Source organism: Cavia porcellus, unplaced genomic scaffold, assembly GCF_034190915.1.
Source record: "Cavia porcellus strain 051 isolate PalLab524CR breed Dunkin Hartley unplaced genomic scaffold, mCavPor4.1 scaffold_18, whole genome shotgun sequence".
In the NCBI taxonomy this organism is placed as follows: domain Eukaryota; kingdom Metazoa; phylum Chordata; class Mammalia; order Rodentia; family Caviidae; genus Cavia; species Cavia porcellus.
In genome coordinates, this window is record NW_026947501.1 from 10342718 (window position 1) to 10361615 (window position 18898).

The 18898-nt window shown below is 38.5% G+C and overlaps 1 protein-coding gene across 15 annotated transcripts in view; it reads left to right on the plus strand.

Moving 5' to 3' along the window:
• The window catches only part of Eml6 (EMAP like 6), a 316759-nt gene that overhangs the window by 175912 nt on the left and 121949 nt on the right, over positions 1–18898 (plus strand). For 14 of the 15 annotated variants that reach the window (XR_010040546.1, XM_063229384.1, XM_063229383.1 and 11 more), the window contains 6 exons: positions 2703–2915; positions 7639–7806; positions 8941–9047; positions 11480–11598; positions 12632–12818; positions 14529–14634. Coding sequence is in view for 14 of the 15 variants with exons in the window: in XM_063229384.1 (XP_063085454.1) it covers positions 2703–2915; positions 7639–7806; positions 8941–9047; positions 11480–11598; positions 12632–12818; positions 14529–14634 (900 nt within the window). In the remaining variant the exon portion in view is untranslated. The remainder of the gene's footprint in view (positions 1–2702; positions 2916–7638; positions 7807–8940; positions 9048–11479; positions 11599–12631; positions 12819–14528; positions 14635–18898) is intronic. The other variant, XM_063229386.1, reaches the window with a different exon arrangement.

Consider the following 18898-nt stretch of genomic DNA (forward strand, 5'->3'; position numbering starts at 1 on the left):
TTTAAAGTAGAGACAGTCTGAGATACACAGTCAACTTTCAAGTGGTTAGCAGTTTGTGACTCATTTTATTCATCATCCAAGTTTTCGGCGTCTGCCGTTCCTCTCCTCCTTCGTGCCTGTGCTGCAGGTCTCATGGTTGAGCTCTGAAAGACTGCATCTCTCTCATAAATGATGATAATGTGAAATAGGTGTCATACGTGGTTAGTGCTTTGCCAGCCGGTTCTGCGGTGGGATTAGCGGTGAGTGAAAGGAATTGGAGCTGTGGCCAAGCAGCCACCCTGCAGTGGGAACCCAGCCTGAGAGCAGGCGGGCGTGCTAGGGAACCCAAAGGCAGCAGAGCAGGCTCCCTGCAGCTCTAGGAAGGGTGGCCCGTGGGGAGGTAGGGACTGTCTCTGAAATCTATTTTGGACTCCTAGAGGACACTTCAATTTGAGTCCTCAAAGAAAGACTTAAAGATGCTTGTCCGCAGTTACAGTGACTGCTTTAGTCTCATCTTTTTTTCACAATCAGAATCCCTGTTATGTGACTATTTGGCGAATTGTGCTTGTCAAAATTATAAAAAGCCACAATTTTTGTGAATACATTGTAACTCTTATTAGAAATTCATCTGATGTACACACTCATGTAGTAAATTTAGTTGTGTTTAGTGTTTAGTTTGTAATACTAAACTAAATATCCCAAAGATAAATTTCTATATGTGGTGTACGATTTAATGATTTATAATATAAAAGGAAAATTTTAATGTGAAACTTGAGCTCAAATAGTTATGTTTGCCATAAAATTTGTATTTAAAAATTATTTACCATAAAGTCATATGTAATGTGCAACTTCACTTTTAAGAGCTTCCGTCCCATCAAATTCATCAGGGAACCATGATTAGATGTGTATGTTTTTATGTCTACTCTTTGTGCTTGACATTATTTCATGTATTTCCCCATTCGGTAGATATGTACCAGGTGGTTTGTCACTTGTAATCATCCTGGTCTATGAAACCACAATGTATGTTATCATTCTATTATTATTTCCAGTTTTTTGGCTACTATTGCTCCAAATACCTTTGCAGAAGTGGAGAGTCTTTACTGAGTTACTTCCTTAAATTGTATTCTCCAAAGCAGGAATACTAGGCCAGAGATTGTGTTCCAACCATGAACTCTCCAGTTCCATGGTCTTTGCAATGAGTTCTTATGTGATATTGCTGTAGTCCGGAGGTTCAGGGTGCCAGGTTGACAGTGCCCAAGTAATGTATCTGGACACCTATGCTCACAGAGTCTTCATTTGAAAATAATACTTATTTTGAAAGGGCAAGTATTAATAAATGTGCATAGTTGTGTTGACTTTGTGTCTTTAAATAGTGTGTAGCTAAGTGTGTCCTAAACATTATAGTTTGTGTTTCCCTGTTGTGTGTTCTTAGTGGGTATTACTGACAAGTTGCTGGTGGAAACGGGATATTGTGCCATACCTTTGGGCACATGCCCAGCATAACTGTCAGGACTATTTCTCTCAACCAGGTATACTTAATTCTATCATAACTGTATGAGTTCCAGGCCTATAGGTTTTATTTATTTATTTATTTATTTATTTATTTATTTATTTATTTGCAAAAATGAACTTGAATTGCCCTTTGTTTATCCCAAGGCCCAGGCCATGCAAATATAAATCTCAGACACTTCCAGTATGGCTTCCAAAAGCCAAAACAGTCTAAGTTGCCTGAAATTTCTTAGGTTCAATTTCACTTCACACTAATGAATTTATACACTTCACATATTTATTTAGAATTTACAGATAATAAAATGCAAGGATTTTTAAGTACATACTTTGAATTTGATAAATGTATACACCTATATAAATACGAATTTATTCGCGATGTACTTTTTTTTTTTTTTGGTACTAAAGATTGAATCTTGACCTTTCATTTGCCAGGCAGGCACTCATGCCACTGACCTAAATCCCTAGCCCCCTTTAATAAAGATGTACATTTTTATTAAAGTCTTATTGTTACAGTAGCAATTTAAGTAAAATTCAAAATTTAAATTATATGAAAGCTGGCTTAAACTTAGTTTGTTTATGAATCTGGTGTACTTTTATTTTTTTATTTTATGGAAAAAAGGTAAAACAAAATTTCATAACAAAACAATAGAATAACAACAGTTAATACATTGCATATTGTTATCCTTAAAATAGTTATTCAAGTACAAGATTTTAATGCCCATATCTTGTACTTAGAACTTTTAAACTTAAATAATAAAGAGCATTATTTTTTAAAAATAATTTATAGCATGACTTTTTTTATATCACTTGTAAACATTCTTGAAGTATAAAAAATAGAAGTTTAGGATTACCTTTTTTTTTTGAACCTCATGACATGTTGGTAACTTAATGGGGCAAGATATAATTTAATGAAGTTATGACATCAGTAGTGTAAAACAAACTATCAGCTATATGTAAGATTCAGGAAATAGTTCAGGATATTATATTTAGAATAAAAATCATTTTCATTTCCTTTTATATCTGAAGTTTGAGCATGTGTTTCTATAAACAGGGTTTATAGAACATCACAAAATATCACAAACTGTCTAAGGTAATTAGAACCTGTCATTTCCTTGACTTATAGTAGTTTTTAAAAATAACAGATAGATCTAAGAAAATAAAAATGAATAAATTACAATGTTTTCATGTAGCATCACATTATTTATTGTTTTCAGCTGGGAAGCCTTTAACAAGTAAAGAAGAAATTAAAGGGATTCCCTGGGCTTCCTGGACATGTGTTAAAGGCCCTGAAGTGAGTGGGATTTGGCCCAAATATACTGAAGTTACTGACATCAATTCAGTAGATGCAAATTACAACAGCTCGGTGTTGGTGTCTGGAGATGATTTTGGGCTGGTCAAGTTGTTTAAATTTCCTTGTCTCAAGAAAGGTAAGCCAAAAGATGGTTTCATGGGATGAAGATTTATTTTTGGACTCTCCATAAAACACAGGGACCCATTTCCCTTTGCCTCACTCTTCCTTGCATTAGATGGTGGCAGTTGAGTTTCGCCTGTGCTAACTTGTCAGTTACAGTTCTAACTTGACTCCCAAACTTTGTCTCTGAATATCTCACATTTTTATTGTTTTCAAATCACACTTGTGTATTGCTAGTCCTTGGCAATGAAAGACACCATTTTATTTATTGCTGTTTTTACTAGTGGTATTTCCGTGTACAAAATACAGTCATTCTTGATCATTGAAAAGTAAATGGACTCTGACACCAAGCTGTATTTTTTTCTTTCTAAATGGGAAGTGTAAGACTATTTCTCTGATTTCTATCCAACAAATTATTTTCTCTTTCAATAATTTTGCATAAAATGTGTTACTGAGATCTACTTTTGCTATCCTAAAATGCATGGTTTTGCAAATTTGGGTGAGAATTTGTTAATACAGTTAATACCATTTTGTGATTTGTAGTTCTTGTGTTTTACATTTTAAGCAAGTCATGCTTTATTTGCCTTTGTGTCACTTAATATTCATAATTTAAATTTTATATATTCTATTAAATATAATTAAATTATTTTATGCTTCTGAGCTCCTTAAATTTAGAGAAGCAAAGCAGATCTTTTTAGGCATAATTAAAATAAAATCTGAAGGTGATTGTTCTGGGAAAATAACAGCTTATGGCTTCCTTGCTGCAGCATTAATTTTGCAAGCCAGATTTGCACAACTATAACTGGATAATTTTTTTAATGGTGAATTTTTGAGAAAGAAGTTCGATTCAAAACCTTTCCTGCCCTCACTTTTTTTGTTGCATTTGTTTTATTCTTGAAATTGTATCACTTCAATTAGGTGGTACCTTTAGGCTTTGTAGAATGTGACTAAACTAACTATGTAATAACCACACCCTCATCTCTCTCTGCAAGTTTAGACGAATCTACAGGCCCTTCTGAGCACCTTTACTATGCCCTGAATATATGATCTTGCGAAAGCAGGGACATGCTGCTGCCTAAAAACTTTCACTTGAACGATTTTTAAATTATGCAAGGAAAAGGATTGGGAAATGTAATCAGAGTCACTTTCAGCCAACTGGCAGTTTAGAAGCAGTGACAATTACAGAACAAAATGAAACATAAAATGCATAGAAAAATCACCATCACTTACACTTGACAAAATGGCCATCAGTTAAAAATGCTTGCACCACAAAATTATCCCAGTGTGCCAAATTCAAACTCCTCTGTCTTCCTAATGAACTTCGTAATTAATAAGGCATATTGTTAGATTGAGTGACATACTTGTAGAGAGTAACTCAGGCAAGTTAGAAGGTAACTGAGTACTTAGGATTCAGGGGGAAACAGGACGAAGGTCAGAAGCAATTCCATTCCAGTGTCAGAAGGGGGAGTGATGTTACTCCATGACAGTTGGTATCTCCTGCACGGTTCCCAAACCCTGTAAGGTAGATTTGGATCTGGAAGATAGCAATGGAAATGTGGATTTGTTATTAGAACTAAGAAGGGGGTAGGTAATACTGTCTGTCAAGGTGAGATGCCCATGTAGGCAGAGACCTGTGGACAGGGCCTGGGGCTGAGTGGGGAGGGGACTACAGAGTGATAGTGTGGGGCAAGTAGCAATACCTGGCCCAGCAGTCCGCCAAGGTGCATCCATGTCCTCATAGCACATGGACTTTACTTTCATGATGCATGGTTCATAAATCTTGCAATTTGCCTTACAGACTTTCAGGCTTTCATGTTCTTTTTGAGCCAAAATTGCTGGTTGGGAAGTCAGTAAAAGTTTAGGAATTATTAGTAGTAATAGTAGTTGGTGGAACTAGTTTCTTTCTAGCTAAGGCACCAGTCAGAAGTATTTTACAGTGTCTCCCAAGGTTTGAACCAGTGAGAGACATGTAGTGGCTCATGATCATGAGCAAATGTGGAAGACTGAGCAAGCTTTATAGTTTTCTATTGTGATTAAATAAAATGTGCAGTCAAGCTCATTTGATGCATTTGAGATTATGTGTACATTTGTATTCTGTTGCACAGTAATTAGATACAAAGTATTCTGTAGTTAATGAAATTACTGAATTTTTATTACTTTTACCTAGCAAACAATTTGTTTCCTCATTTGGACAGTTTTCAAATCTTTAAATAATTAGAATTAATACTGACAGTTTCCTGCTGCCATTAGACTATGTCCTCTTTGATCAGTGCCCAGACACTGGCAGGAGGTTAAATCTAAAGTTTTGCCGATGTTGCACCCCAGTCTTAGCACGCTGACACTGCCTCTGAGGCTCATACTTTACCTGTGTGTTCTCTTCCATCTTTTACACACAACCCCGCTCACATATGTAGTTTTCAACATAATACCCGTGACAAGAATTGTGGATATTATAGTTGTGAAACCTTGAACCTTGGAGGGGAGACATCATTCTTCACTGTAGCTTGGAGAGGTGACAGGGGTAGCCACGAAGGGTCTTATAGCCCCTATTAGAAATACGCAAGGAAAAACTACAGGGGACCTAAATGGAGGACTGACAGGACTAATTCGAGGCTTTAAAAGAGCACTTTGCATTGCATAAAATAGCTTAGAGAAAGGGAGTCTTCAAGAAGAGGGCAATTGCAGGACTCTTACTGAGAGACGGTATGACTAGTTGCGAAGAGAGGTGATTTACTTAGGAATAAATGTCAAGGCAGGGATAAAGCCTCACTGCTGAATTGGGAGTAGGAGTAGAGGGAGGAAAAGAACCATTGAGGATGATTCTTTGGCAGTCAGGTGGAAGGAGGCATCAGTTACACGAAAGGGAAAGCAAGAAAAGAAAAGGTTGCCTATTTCAAAGAGAAAAGACAGTGAAAGAGGAAAGGAGCTCCTCAGTGTGTTTTGGCCATGAAAAGTTTGAGGCGCCTATTAGACACCCAAGTAGACAAGGTCAGTGGCCTTCGCTCGAGAGAGTTCAGGGCTAGAGATGAAGTTTGGCAGTCACGAGCACACTGAAACTTTTTGAAGCCGTGGAAAAAAACTTGATGAGATGAGTGGCAAGGGAAAGTCCTCCTAGTGGTGAAAGAACAAAGAGAGATCTTGTCTAAGGGAAGCCTCGGAAGAGGCGGATGTGGTCTTTATTTGATAAATACTTGTTATAACTTTTTCTAGAGGACGGAGATGTATCAGTAAATAAAGCAAAGACAAATCTCTGCCCTCATGAAGCTTTTGTTCTACTGAAGGAACAAGTCAATAAACCTGTCTCACGGTGAAAAGTGATACGAAGAAAATAAAGCAATTGACCGGAATATAGAATGCTGCAGTGGGGCAATAGAGTGCCACTGTTTTAAACAAGGCAATCAAAGAGCGCCTCATTGTTAGGGCATTTGACTAGAAATATGAAGGAGATGAGAGAAGCAGCCCTTCAGACATCCAGGGAAGGAGCATTCCAGAGAGTGAGGACAGCACAGACAAGACTTTGGGGCAGATTGTCAAGCATGCTGAGGAATAGCAGTGTGCCCAGAGCAGAGTAAGTGATGGAGAAAGAGAGGGTAGAAAATAGGGTCAGAAAGTTAAGGCCTCGATATGAATATGATATGCTTTGGCAGGTTGTTCCAACCTACTAAGGCTGTATTATTTATTTCGGTATAATTAAATCACCCTCGCCCCAAATTTGTCACCTTAACTGCTAAATGAAAATATGTATGATTTTACAGTTTGGGGGGAAGGAGTTCAGGAATTGATGTGCATCTTAGTTGGCAGTTCTAGTCCAAGGCCACTCGTGAGGTCACTGTCATCTGTAGGCTGGACTGAGACCAGACACGGAATTTCCCCTCTTGCATGGCTCTTGGCAGGAGGCTTCAGTTCCTCGCTGCATGAGGAGCTTCTCCACACTGCTTGGTGTCCTAATGACACGTACAAGTAAGGAGGAAACCGCGGTGCCTTCAGTAACCTCCTCTCTCACACACTTCTTACTTTTTTCTTCTTTGTGATGGGGTTTCTTTTAGAAAAACTGCTATAGGTAGAAGGGTTTTCAAAGTGGGGTGGCTGCTTGCCGACATTGTGAGATCTCCCATAACCTGTGGAGTTCTAGGTCTGCACAGAAGAGGGGTCCTGCTTGTTATGACGTGTATTGTTTTTATCCTGCTGATTCTGAGCATACGCTGGAGTCTTTACTGCAATAGTTTAACCATAAATATAATAACTTTGAATAGTTTTTCCTATTGCATTCACCACCCAGGGCTGGAGTTGACTGACTGAAGCAACCAATTAAAGCACTCTCACAGCTCTAGGTCTGCATGACCCCCAAATAGTGGTTTGACTTCGATTTGCACAGAATTATTTTCTGTTTCCCTATTGTAAAGAACTACCTGTTTTATTGTGCACATAGATAAAAATGTGTAAGATGTTCATTGTTGATCATTTGTTTTCAGAATCAGTGAAGCAGTGAAATGTTCTTTGGAATAGGTTCAGATGAGTTTGTTGGCTATTGGGCTTGAATTTTAAGGCCTGTCCTCAGATTAATGCATAATGAAATATTTCAGTTATCTTTTGGAGCATTTCTTATTTGGTATAATATTGTAAGACTAAGAATTTTCTAACATATTTAAAGAATTTACTTATTTAAGTAGGAATGTGCTTTCTTAACTAGTAAGTTTTTTGTTTTGCATAACTAATTTTTTAAAACACAATCTTCACAGGAGCCAAATTCAGAAAATATGTGGGCCATTCTGCACACGTCACAAATGTCCGCTGGTCTCATGACTTTCAGTGGGTGTTAAGCACAGGAGGGGCCGACCACTCGGTTTTCCAGTGGAGGTTTATTCCAGAAGGTGTCAGCAATGATATGCTTGAAACGGCACCCCAGGGTAAAATGAGTTGTGACTTTCCAATGTCTATTTATATTTCAAGGAATATTTCAAAAATTATTCTAATATCTATGTTAGAGGTAAAGAAAGCCACTTTGAAAAATTCATTACTATAATAAATTTTAATTTAAAAATAAAAATAAACTTTTGAGATTAATATCATCAGTTAGATAATTTCCTTCAAAGGATTTTGCTTGTGCCAAATGCAAGTTGAAAGCTTAAGGATTACATGAGAAAATAAACTTTTAAAGAGAGCATGGAAGCAAATGTATCAGCCTGCATAAGACAATTTAATGAACAGTGAGCCTGCCCAGCCAGGCTGGGAGTCCGAGGTAACCTTGGGAATGGAAGTTGCCTCCGTAATGCTATCAAAACATAGCTGCAGTCGGGGCCCATGTGTTTCCATTCCGTGGCTGTGTAGTCTTTTTATTAATATCTGCTTGATGTCAGCAAACAAAGGAGGAAGTCAAGTGAGCGACTTCAGTAACTATGTTTTTAGAAGGGTCTGGGAAGATAGCTTAGTGGCACAAGTGCCTGCCTGGCAAGGGCAAAGTCCTGAGTTCGACTCTCAGTTCCAAAACAAACAAACAAACAAAAACATCAACTATGTTCTTAAAAAAGGTACTGCAGAGATTTTGACCATGGGGCCTAGCAGCACTTGGTGGGCTAAAAGAAGATCTTTGCTGAAGTAAGTGATTGGATTTCCTTTTGCCACCACTTTGTCTTTGGTGAAACTGGACCTTTTCGTACTTCTCAAAGGAGGGTTTGGGATTTAGCTCAGCGGCATAAGCGCCTGCCTTGCAAGCAGGCAGTCGTGAGTTCGATCCCCGGTAAAAAAAAAAAGGAGGGCCTGAAACCCAAGGATCCTACGGGCTAACAGAAGAGTAGATTATGTTCTGTCTGCCCCGGGGAAGTAGTGTCCCCATTTGTTAGTGTTCCCAGGGTCAAGGTTGGGATGTTAGCCAAAAGATGAAGGGCAGAAATATGTTTTTAAGAATCTATATTAAAGGAAAACAGTGGTATAATTATAATTTGATTCACTTGGCTAAGGTAGAAGAATATACTTTAAATAATATTTTAGCTGTTTAGAGTGTTTGAATTTTTGCTTCTTTCTTATGAGTTATATTTCTGCAGAAGGTGGCACTGATTCCTACAGTGAAGAATCTGATTCAGATTTATCTGATGTGCCTGAGTTGGACTCTGATATTGAGCAAGAAACCCAAATCAATTATGACCGGCAGGTTAGTAGCCAGAGAGCAATGAAATGCATAGCCAGAACCTAGAGCTTGCTGGCTTTGGACATTGCTCTGAAGATGGATGGTGTTTCAGCAGCAGAAAATTAAGGCAAAAATAAGAAAAAAATGTGCACTTCTTATCCTCTGAAAACAGGGTAAAAGTTAAAGCATCCGCTTACTTATATCATTAAAAAAATAAGTGGAAGATAGTTGCAAAGTTCTAAAATGGAACCTTTAACTTTTTGCTTCCTACTGTCATTTCCCTACCTAATTTATAGAAAAATGTACATATAAGCTGCCAGTTTCCCCTCTCTCTGTCCTCTCCCCATCCTCCCCTCTTCTCTCTCTGCCTGCTCCGTCCTCCTCTCCCTCCCCCCTTTCTTCGTCTTCCCTCTCCTCTCTTCTCTCTCTCTTCATCATTACAGTTTATGATTTCAGGATGGGGATCCTCAGGACATGGTAGTTTTCGTGTGACCTGCTATCCTCATTTTCCTTGGAACATAGGCAACCATCATCCATGTACTTAAAGTAAAAGCCCAATTACAGTGTGCATTCTCTCTCTCGTAAGGGGTTGTCTCTAGTCAAAAGGTGGTCAGTTGCACCCAGTTTGTCTAGAAATTGATATTTCACCTTACCACTAAGCAGTGAGTGCTAAAGCAATCCTCAGAGCAAACTGGACACAGGACACCTTGTGGTGGTGATGACCACAGGGCTTCTGTTCTCTGTCATTTGTAAGGTTAGTGAAGTAGGTTCTGTGTATAAACACAGAGTAAATAAGATGTCAGAGTTGAGATCTGTCTGCTGACGGAGCTGTTCAGGGAAATGCACCCCGCGGGCCTGTGGTAGCTGCTGTGCATTGAGTAACTCTGACGGTCTCTTGTCCACTTCTGTATTGCCGAGGTATGAGAGTAAGAATGCTGGTGTGGACTTCTCTCCAAAGCACACCTGCTGTATACCACTTGATTTGCTTCTGTAGAAACACTGAATTTACTGTTCTTCAGATGGCTACAGTTTTGCCTTTCTAAAATCATCACTTATTGATTCAGTGTTTGAAAAATTGGACTAGTACAAATTTATGGTTTGGGTCAAGCTCCTGATTAAATCAGCTGGACACTAAATATTGGTAAATGTAGCATGCAGTATAACTACTAAAGAAAAGAATTAAAAAGAAAATTATTTATGTGGTAATATGAAAACACTAAACAGTATACCCTTATATCAAGGACAAATGAGATGTAAGCAGCATGGACATAAAATTTAGAAAGCAAACTCATTTTTTCCAATTGAAATGTTTTTATATAATAAAATTATGTTTAAAATGAAAAGCATCACTGTATTGGAACGCTTCTTAAACATATGCAATCCCCCTAGCATCTTATTTTTTTTATGTTTTCACCTGTGTTTTTTCCATGTTTGTTTTATGCTCACAGCACTCCTAAATTATTCCTGAGCTAGAGGATTAGTTTTATTACATTCTACAAGTGGGAAATTGAGGCCCACAGAGATTGTAAGACTGAGCAAACAGCAGTAGACATACCTTAGAATTCAATATTCTAAGGTAAATAATTGATGCCCTAAAGAAAGCACCATCAATTTACATGAGTAATTATATTTGAAAGCTTACTTGATTATGTCTGCACTGGAGAAGCAAAATAGTCAACAGTAAACTCTTCTGGATTTTTTTGGTCTTCTTCCTTTTTATCGGTACCAGGAATCAAACTCACGACTGCCTGCTTGCAAGGCAGGCGCTTGTGCCGCTGAGCTAAATCCCCAGCCCCCACTCTTCTGGCTTTTAAAAAATGATTTTTTGATCAAATCCTAAACAGGGATTTTTATTATAATAGCATTTCCTGATGTGTTAATATTTCAAATATAGCTTGATCAAATGAAAATTTTCCTTCATAAAGATGAGTAATTATATTTCATTTACAATGTGTTAAGTGGACATTCCTTGATTTTACATCATAAAATATGGTAAATACTTTGATTTTTGTATAAATTTAAGCTAAATTGTAGGAAATGTTCTCTTGGTAGCAGATTGTTGGCCATAGGCCAGGCCAAGAAAGTGAGTTTTACTATTGCAGCCTGAGCTGTCAAGATGCATGGGGCCAGGAAAGGAAAAGACTCTCAAAGAGCAACCTTAGGAAAAGAAAAAAAAAAGACTTATCTTGCAGTTGTCAGAATCATCAAAAGACTTCTTTTTACCTTAGAAGAAGTGAAATGCAATAAATTTTATTTTTAAAAATTTTATTTGTTACTATATAAACCTAATATACTTAAAAATACTTCATGCTAGTTTTGTTCATTGAGAGACAGTAATATTTGATCTCGTGTCTTAGTTTTCAAAATGTTCCGTTGAAGCAGTTTCCCAACAATGTCAAGATGCTAATGTTTTGAAACCTGAAAAGGATCTTAGCTGTTTCTGTTTGTACTTTAAGGTTTACAAAGAAGATCTACCTCAGCTAAAGCAACAGAGTAAGGAGAAAAACCATGCAGTGCCCTTCCTCAAACGGGAGAAGGCCCCTGAGGACAGCCTGAAGCTGCAGTTCATACACGGGTGGGTGGCCTGTGCTGGGGCCCCGCGAGCCCTCTTGTGTCTGCTGAGCTTGTGCCCAGCCTGGTGCTAGGCTCCCAGAGGTCCCCTCCTCTCTGCAGTCGCTCTCGCCCCTGTGGCTGTGCTGTCACGGGGACTCTGCAGCACGGTCACCTCTGGGCCCTGAGTTCTCACGGGGTCTGTGTCGGTGGCTGCCCCTGCTGCACGCTGCTTCTCACCATCTCCACTGCCTTCTCCTGGCCCCCGCACAGCGTCTTCTTCAAGCCCTTCCTCACATATTCCTCAGTGCATTTAGAATTTTATAAAATTATATGTATTCCTGTGTACATTTAAAGCTGTCACCTAAATTTTTCAGTGTAAGTTTAGATGTTTGAGAAAAACATACCTGATGTGTAATAAGTACATCAGTCATTTAAATGAATCCATTGGAACCGAAATACCATAAATATTTTATCCTAACTATTATCAGTTTTAAAAGTATACAAACAAATGCTTCTATCCAGCAGAATATTTTATATCATCCATATTTCTGCTTGAAAGAGTCTCAAATCCATTTTAATTCTTCCAAAAAGCTTTATGTTTACATATATTTTTGTGCTTGCATTTTTTTGTCATTGTATTATGCCTTCTGCAAGGAAAAAAATTGTTTTAAATTCAATTTAAATTTCATTTCTTGTGACTGTAGACTCCCGCTCTGTCCTTCAAATAGGGAGGCGGGCACTATGAAAGGCATGATGGGAACATTGAGCCTGTGTGTCCACAGGAGTGTTCTCAACACATCCATTTTAAGGAAGAGCACATGCAGTTGCTGAAGATCTGGAAACAAGTTCCTTTTAAAAGGATCAGTGTCTTAAAAAGCCAACCTGTGCCCCAGAGGGCCTCCTACCATATTTGACATTTCTCTCTTGTGCAACCATGCAACACTGGGGATTCCATTCCTGTGTGTTCACATCTACAGCTTTGCTTTGTCTCTGACGACTGTTCCATTAATTCACTGTTCATTCAGCCACCTGTGTTGCTTGGACTTGTGCTTCAGTTACAGAGGCTACGATTGCAGAAACAATCTGTTCTACACGCAAACCGGAGAGGTGGTCTACCACATCGCTGCAGTTGCTGTTGTGTACAACAGGCAACAGCACTCCCAGAGGCTGTACCTGGGCCACGATGATGACATCCTTAGCCTCACCATTCACCCAGTGAAGGACTATGTGGCCACTGGACAGGTGTGTGTCTCTCTCCTAAGATGGGCGATCTAGTCAAAGAGAGAATCTCTGGTCTAGCCAGAGTGTTCATGTTAGAAATTTGAGAAATCCTTGGTGGAAATGAACATGAGACAGGCAACTGAAGATTTAGTCAACATTGGTCATTTTAAATGAAAGGAGAATCAATCAATGCATTCTAGAACTGCTGGGAAGCCTCTGAGGGATTCTCTCTGAAGCAATGAACTATGAATGGAATGAGGTATGATAGTGAACAATTCATGAAGGACTGATATTACATATTTCTTCATCACTGTGTACCCTATACTTAGCACATCCTTGATACTCAGTGAGTATTACTATTAATAAGCATTTTAAACTATTACAGTATCTAGGTTATAGTTATTTTTGTAAGATTTGAAGCTATAAGAATTTGGACTCATTTTTTATCTTATATTTTACAACCTTGCAAAAAACTCCAAACTATCAAAACTGTTTAGAATGCCTATATCTTCAATTGAGTCTGCTATTGAAGAAAAGCTACTCAAACCCCAGACCCTCTACTTTTCAGTCATCTTAGTGTGTAAAGAGAGCAATCAGTCAATTTATTAAACTCAGATATATTACCTTATTGGTAAAATAGTGAATTGTCCAAAGTAGTCTCAATTTACTCTTTTCCTCAGTATGTAGATTACATTTTTATTTAGTTTTATTTTAATTGAAGATACTTCAATCATTGTTCATATTTACATGTCAAATTCCAAACAAGGGTTTTGATATTGTTTGAAAGGTTTTGATATTGTTTGAAAGGGTTTTGATATTGTTTTGATATTGTTGAATAAGACAGCTGACACCCAGGTTGTAGCTTTCAAATGGAGTTCATAAGATCCCTGGGTGAGAGAGCATGAGTGAAATCTGCCCCCAGAAATGTGCATTTCTGTGAGGGAAAGGTTTGTAGCTTGTATATTGCTTATAAAAGGATCATAATCTCCTCAAAGGTAAGAGCCATTCAGTTATATACTGACTTGCTGTCTTTCCAACTGCAAGTTAGAGACCACTACTCTGTTAGCTGGCATTAGTGAGTTTTATAAGTAATTAATCCTCCCTCTGCCTTTTCACTTGCACTTATTTTCTTGGTCTGTGTTATAAACAGATGGTGCTTGGGAATTGCATGGATTCTGCTCAGTTATGTGGATGGCCTCTCTCGAGTTTTGCTATACTCAGAAGGAAAACCACTTTACTATTAAAATTTTCTTTGTTGTATGCTTTATCTTAATGACAGATTGTCAAGCTGAACAATTTTTCTCAGGGTATAAGGAAGGGCCAACCCTTGTAGGTATGGGTAAGATAATTTAAGTGAGTAAAAGAACTGTGTAGGCAGTGCCTTGACAACATACAGGCGACCTCTTGACTGAGGAGTGGAGTCTTGTGCAACACTGAGAAGATAAGAGAAAGGTTCAAGTAACTGACAAGAAAGAAGACAGTTGAAATGCAGGCTTGAAGTTCCCTCAGCCGAGAGCCGTGAGCCAGGCAAGGCTCTACTGTAACTCTACTCAGTTACTATGACAAGCTCTTATAGGCTTAATACTTCCTTTTTCTCATCTGGAAAATAACAAGCTTGAACCAGATTATTTCCAATGTTCCTCCCATTCCCAAATCATATGGAATAATAATACTCTATGAACCAAGTCATTATTATAATTCATACATAGTTAATAATGCTCGTCCTTTAAGGTTGGAAGAGATGCTGCCATTCATGTGTGGGACACACAGACTCTGAAATGCTTGTCACTGCTAAAAGGACAACATCAGAGAGGAGTGTGTGCGCTGGATTTTTCAGGTAAGCACCAACTTCTGCTAGAGTTATTGACACCCGAGTCTTTGTTTACACTTGATCTTAGCAAAAAGGCCAAGAAGCAATTGAGTTTAATTTTTTTTAAACATCCTCCTACATAGTTGAATTCTGGATGTGAGCTACCCAGCCTGAGGCAGGGAATCATATGTGAATACCTCAGTAAAAAAACGTAGTCTTTAGGTTATGTTTTCATTTTTCTCCTTGTCTTCCTCGTTTCCTAAGTCATTACCCAGAGCTCACATCAAGATCTGTATTTTCTTGAGCGATTTAATCCAGAGCACCTATTGGTAGTGAAAGGCTTAGTTGCAGATGTCTGGCAGTGTGACTCAGAGGATCAATTTCCATTCCAGATGAGTGCAAGCCCATCGCTGCATTAGAAATATAAAATTAAGATATAAAGAACTAGACAGAAAACCACAAATCATCTGCAAAGGGCCACTTTATAACATTGTGTTTTATAAATAAATTACACTTTGAAAAATAAAACTGAAACTTTGTTCTCCATTTAAAATTTGAGCACAGTGCGATAAAAATACCATCATGAATGTAATTTTTCTTTAGAGTGAGTTTTCTTTAAACTGGAATTGGAGAATGAGGGTCCATCATGAAAGATGGTATTACCTAGAAATTTTCAGTATCAGTTATAAAATTAGACCAGTAGTAAAAGTCCTAAACTTTCTACATTTCTTTATAATTTCCTTTTTCTAAATACCATTCAGATGTTTAATATTAAATGTGCAATATTAGTCACTAAATTCCGTGACTGCACAACCCCAGTTTCTTCTTTGCTGTGGTTGTTCGGCCATTGTTTCCTCTCACCTGTATCACAGTAGTGGTGCTGTTCCTCCCTGCTTCTTCCAGTCCGTCCTTCCCACGCCTCGAGTCTTCTGAAAGCACAGTTACCATTCTTGTCATGGGCTCCACCGGTTGGCTGAGTCAGGACGGAAGCTTTGGTAGAAATTCATCGCCTTTCCTGGTCCAGCCTCAGCCTTCCTTTGCAGCATTTCCACCCAATAACCATTCATGGTCCTTTCTCTTGACCTAACTGCAGAGCCCGCATCCCCTTTGCCCACCTCCTGCCTCTGGTCTTTGCTCAGGCTGTTCCTATGACTCTAAGGCCTATTATTGTTAAGACTTGGATGAATGTTTTCTCCCCCCATCTGTCAGGCACATGACTTGTCTTTCCTTCTGCACGCATTAGTTCATTGTCATTGCTTTCATGGCATGTGTCAAATCCATGTGGCACTGAAGGTCTTTGTGTCAACATCTACTGCACCCTGCACATACTGGAGAGCCCCGCCTTTCCCCCTCCACGTGTGGTGCTGTGTGCATAGATGCTACTCATAAAATGTTGTGGATGAATGACCAATGAGGTTTCGCTCAAGAAGCTTTGTCTTGCCTCTCATCATTATTGTTAGAACATCACATTGTAAACCATGTTCAGGTAAAAATGATCTTTATTCCCTGACCAAGGCAACATAGAGTCATATTTTGTTTTTGGGCTGTGTGTATTCTCACATCCCATAAACTACTATGGAAATCTCAGTTGCGGCATCATTATTAAAATTATTCATACCTCCAGTGGTAACTGAATTAGTAAAGTCAAAGCTAAAGAGTTCATATCGACACTGGTGGACAAGGGAGGCGGGGTAAGTCATAAATATGGGGAGAGAACTGCTCCGCCTACCGCCTGCAAACTAAATGCTCAAGAAAACATGCTTAACAGTGGGTACAAAGCCCTAAACTTCTAGAATCTGACAAGTATGCCCTTTTAAATAGCAGTGCCATATGTCCTTGATGAAGCAGTAAAATATAAAACTGTAATTTTAGTTTAGTTACCCTTCTATCCCAGACCTGAATGAGTTTCCCCTGCTTGTTTATTTGTGGTCCTACTCCTCAATGGCTCAAGTATCCTTTTCCCAAAATTGATTTTGTTATGAGAAATATATGTATACTTAATGTAAATAAGCATGCTTTAAAAGAGTGGTAAGAGATATTAAAGTCACATAAATAATAAAAAATGTTTACATGTTTATGAGGATCAAATATACCTATTTTTTAGGCGACCTTGAAAAGTAACTCCATTCTACTAGCAATATGGTAGTATTTATAAAAGCTATAATTTAAAATATCAAGTATGTGAACTATGTTACACATTTCTGTTTACCAAATCCAGTCAAAGAAAATGTAACCCTAGTGTTTACCACTGATTTTATATCAAAATGTGTGTATGTATTAATATCTAAACAGAACGACAGGAACTTTAGAGTGATATAAATAGAATGTAATAATCATTACATTAGTTCTTCTATAGAATTGGTTTTCTCATTTATATATTTAGAAGAATCTAAAGAACTTGCAATTTAAATATCTTCAGACAAAAGGATGCGCAGTCTTGATCAAAGACATCAGTGTGGAGATGAGCTGTCTGTGTGAGCGGACACCCAGCACCTTGGTCTCTGCGTTTCAGGGAGCTCACACCTCTCCTGGGATTATTAGTTTTAGAGGAAAAAAAAGAACAAGAGATTAACTGAGCTTAGACATCTTTCCCTCAGAAGGCATTTCCTTAGATCATTGCCAGGATAAGCAAACCAGATATCCCAGGAAGAGTGGAGAAGTTCTGTCACTGCTGCTAATTCCTGTAATGAGCAAATGAAGAACTTATCAGATACGAAGTATTTCTGCATAAGAAGAGCATTTTGATTTTAGCAGGGCGGTCTCTGCTCCCCAGATGACAGTCATTGGGGAAAATCTCAGTTATTCAGAAAAGAAACTACTTTTGATTATGGAAAATTATGTTTTTGTCTTAGATGTTAAGTATAGTGTCCATGTATCAGTGGTAGAAAGGGAGAGAGCTGATTGTTTTAGAAAGCACTAATATTAAGGACTACCCAGGAAAATGTTCACCAGGGTCCACTGTGTGTGATTCATGGTTACATACAGATGGTTTGTGGTAGTTGGTTGATCTTTGTGCTCTCTATGGCAATACTGGCAGGAGTTGAGGCCTATTTGTTTAAATTTCTCTTGATAGTATTTTGTGTTCTAATGATACAACTTTAGACCAAAATTCCTGCAACAGTTTACAGATGAAGGATAGAGATGAAGAGTTAGCGATGTGGCGTGTGTCAGCAGCAGCACATCTACAACTGGACCCCAGGCCTCCTGGCTCTTGGTTCAGTGTGATAGCTCTGGACTCAGAATTGGCGGCTGGTGGTGAAGGGGGATGGGGCTGTGACGGATTCTGACTCCTAAGGCCTTCTCCGCCCCTTCCATTCCCCGGAGCTGGTGTGGCTTTGGCAGAACAGTTGTACAGGAGCCTTCTGTGTGCTCGTCTGCTTCCCCTGTGCTGACCAGCTGCCCGCCCAGCCGCCAGGTTCACTGTGCAGGAGCAGGGTCATGCACATGGACTAGGCCCTCAGTCAAGAGACCCCTGTTCTGCAGCAGCCTTTAACCACACACATGAAAACTGACAGGAAAGTTAATAACTCCAGGCAAATCGCGGAGGAGACTGTTTAGATTTCCCTGTTTAGCCATGTAGTGCTCCTTGGTTATATAGCTCATGGCCCCATCTCTGTGCCTTATTGTCCCACAGCCACCTGTCTCTTAGGAGTCAGCACCTATGACGTCTCATGGAGGCCTGCTAATCATACTTCACCTGTATTATTACAAAAATACACTGTCCTGGCAATGACGTAAAACAAGACTGTAAACAGGCAGTTACACGAAGGGATATAAGGATTTTTCTTCTCCCCTTTTTAGGGGAAGGGCAGTAGTAGGAATCAATCCCAGGGCCTTTGTTGCATATGGGTGAGAGTTTTCCAGTGGGCGGTGCCAAAAGGGACTTATATCAAGTCTTTATTGTTGCCACTTATCTAAAGCAAATCAAAGAAGACATTTTAAATCAATTTTTATGACATGATCCATAATTCTGAATTACGTGGACAAGGAATGAGTTTGTATTACCTCAGTTAAGTGATACTTCTAATTCTTGAATTTATTAACTCCTTTAAGGGAAAGTGGAACTATCTTGGTTTTTATACTAGTGGTAATGAAAAAATACTTCTATATAAATAGAAAACCAGATTGAAAAGGAAGACATTCAGACATATAAATATTTTGTAGCCTAAATATCATCTATACATTTTTTAAAAACCTTCATAAAATAATGCTGATTTCCATAAAATGGGCACATCTAAGACTTAACTTAATTTCATTGTGTTCAATTGAGAAAATGTATGTATTTTTTTAT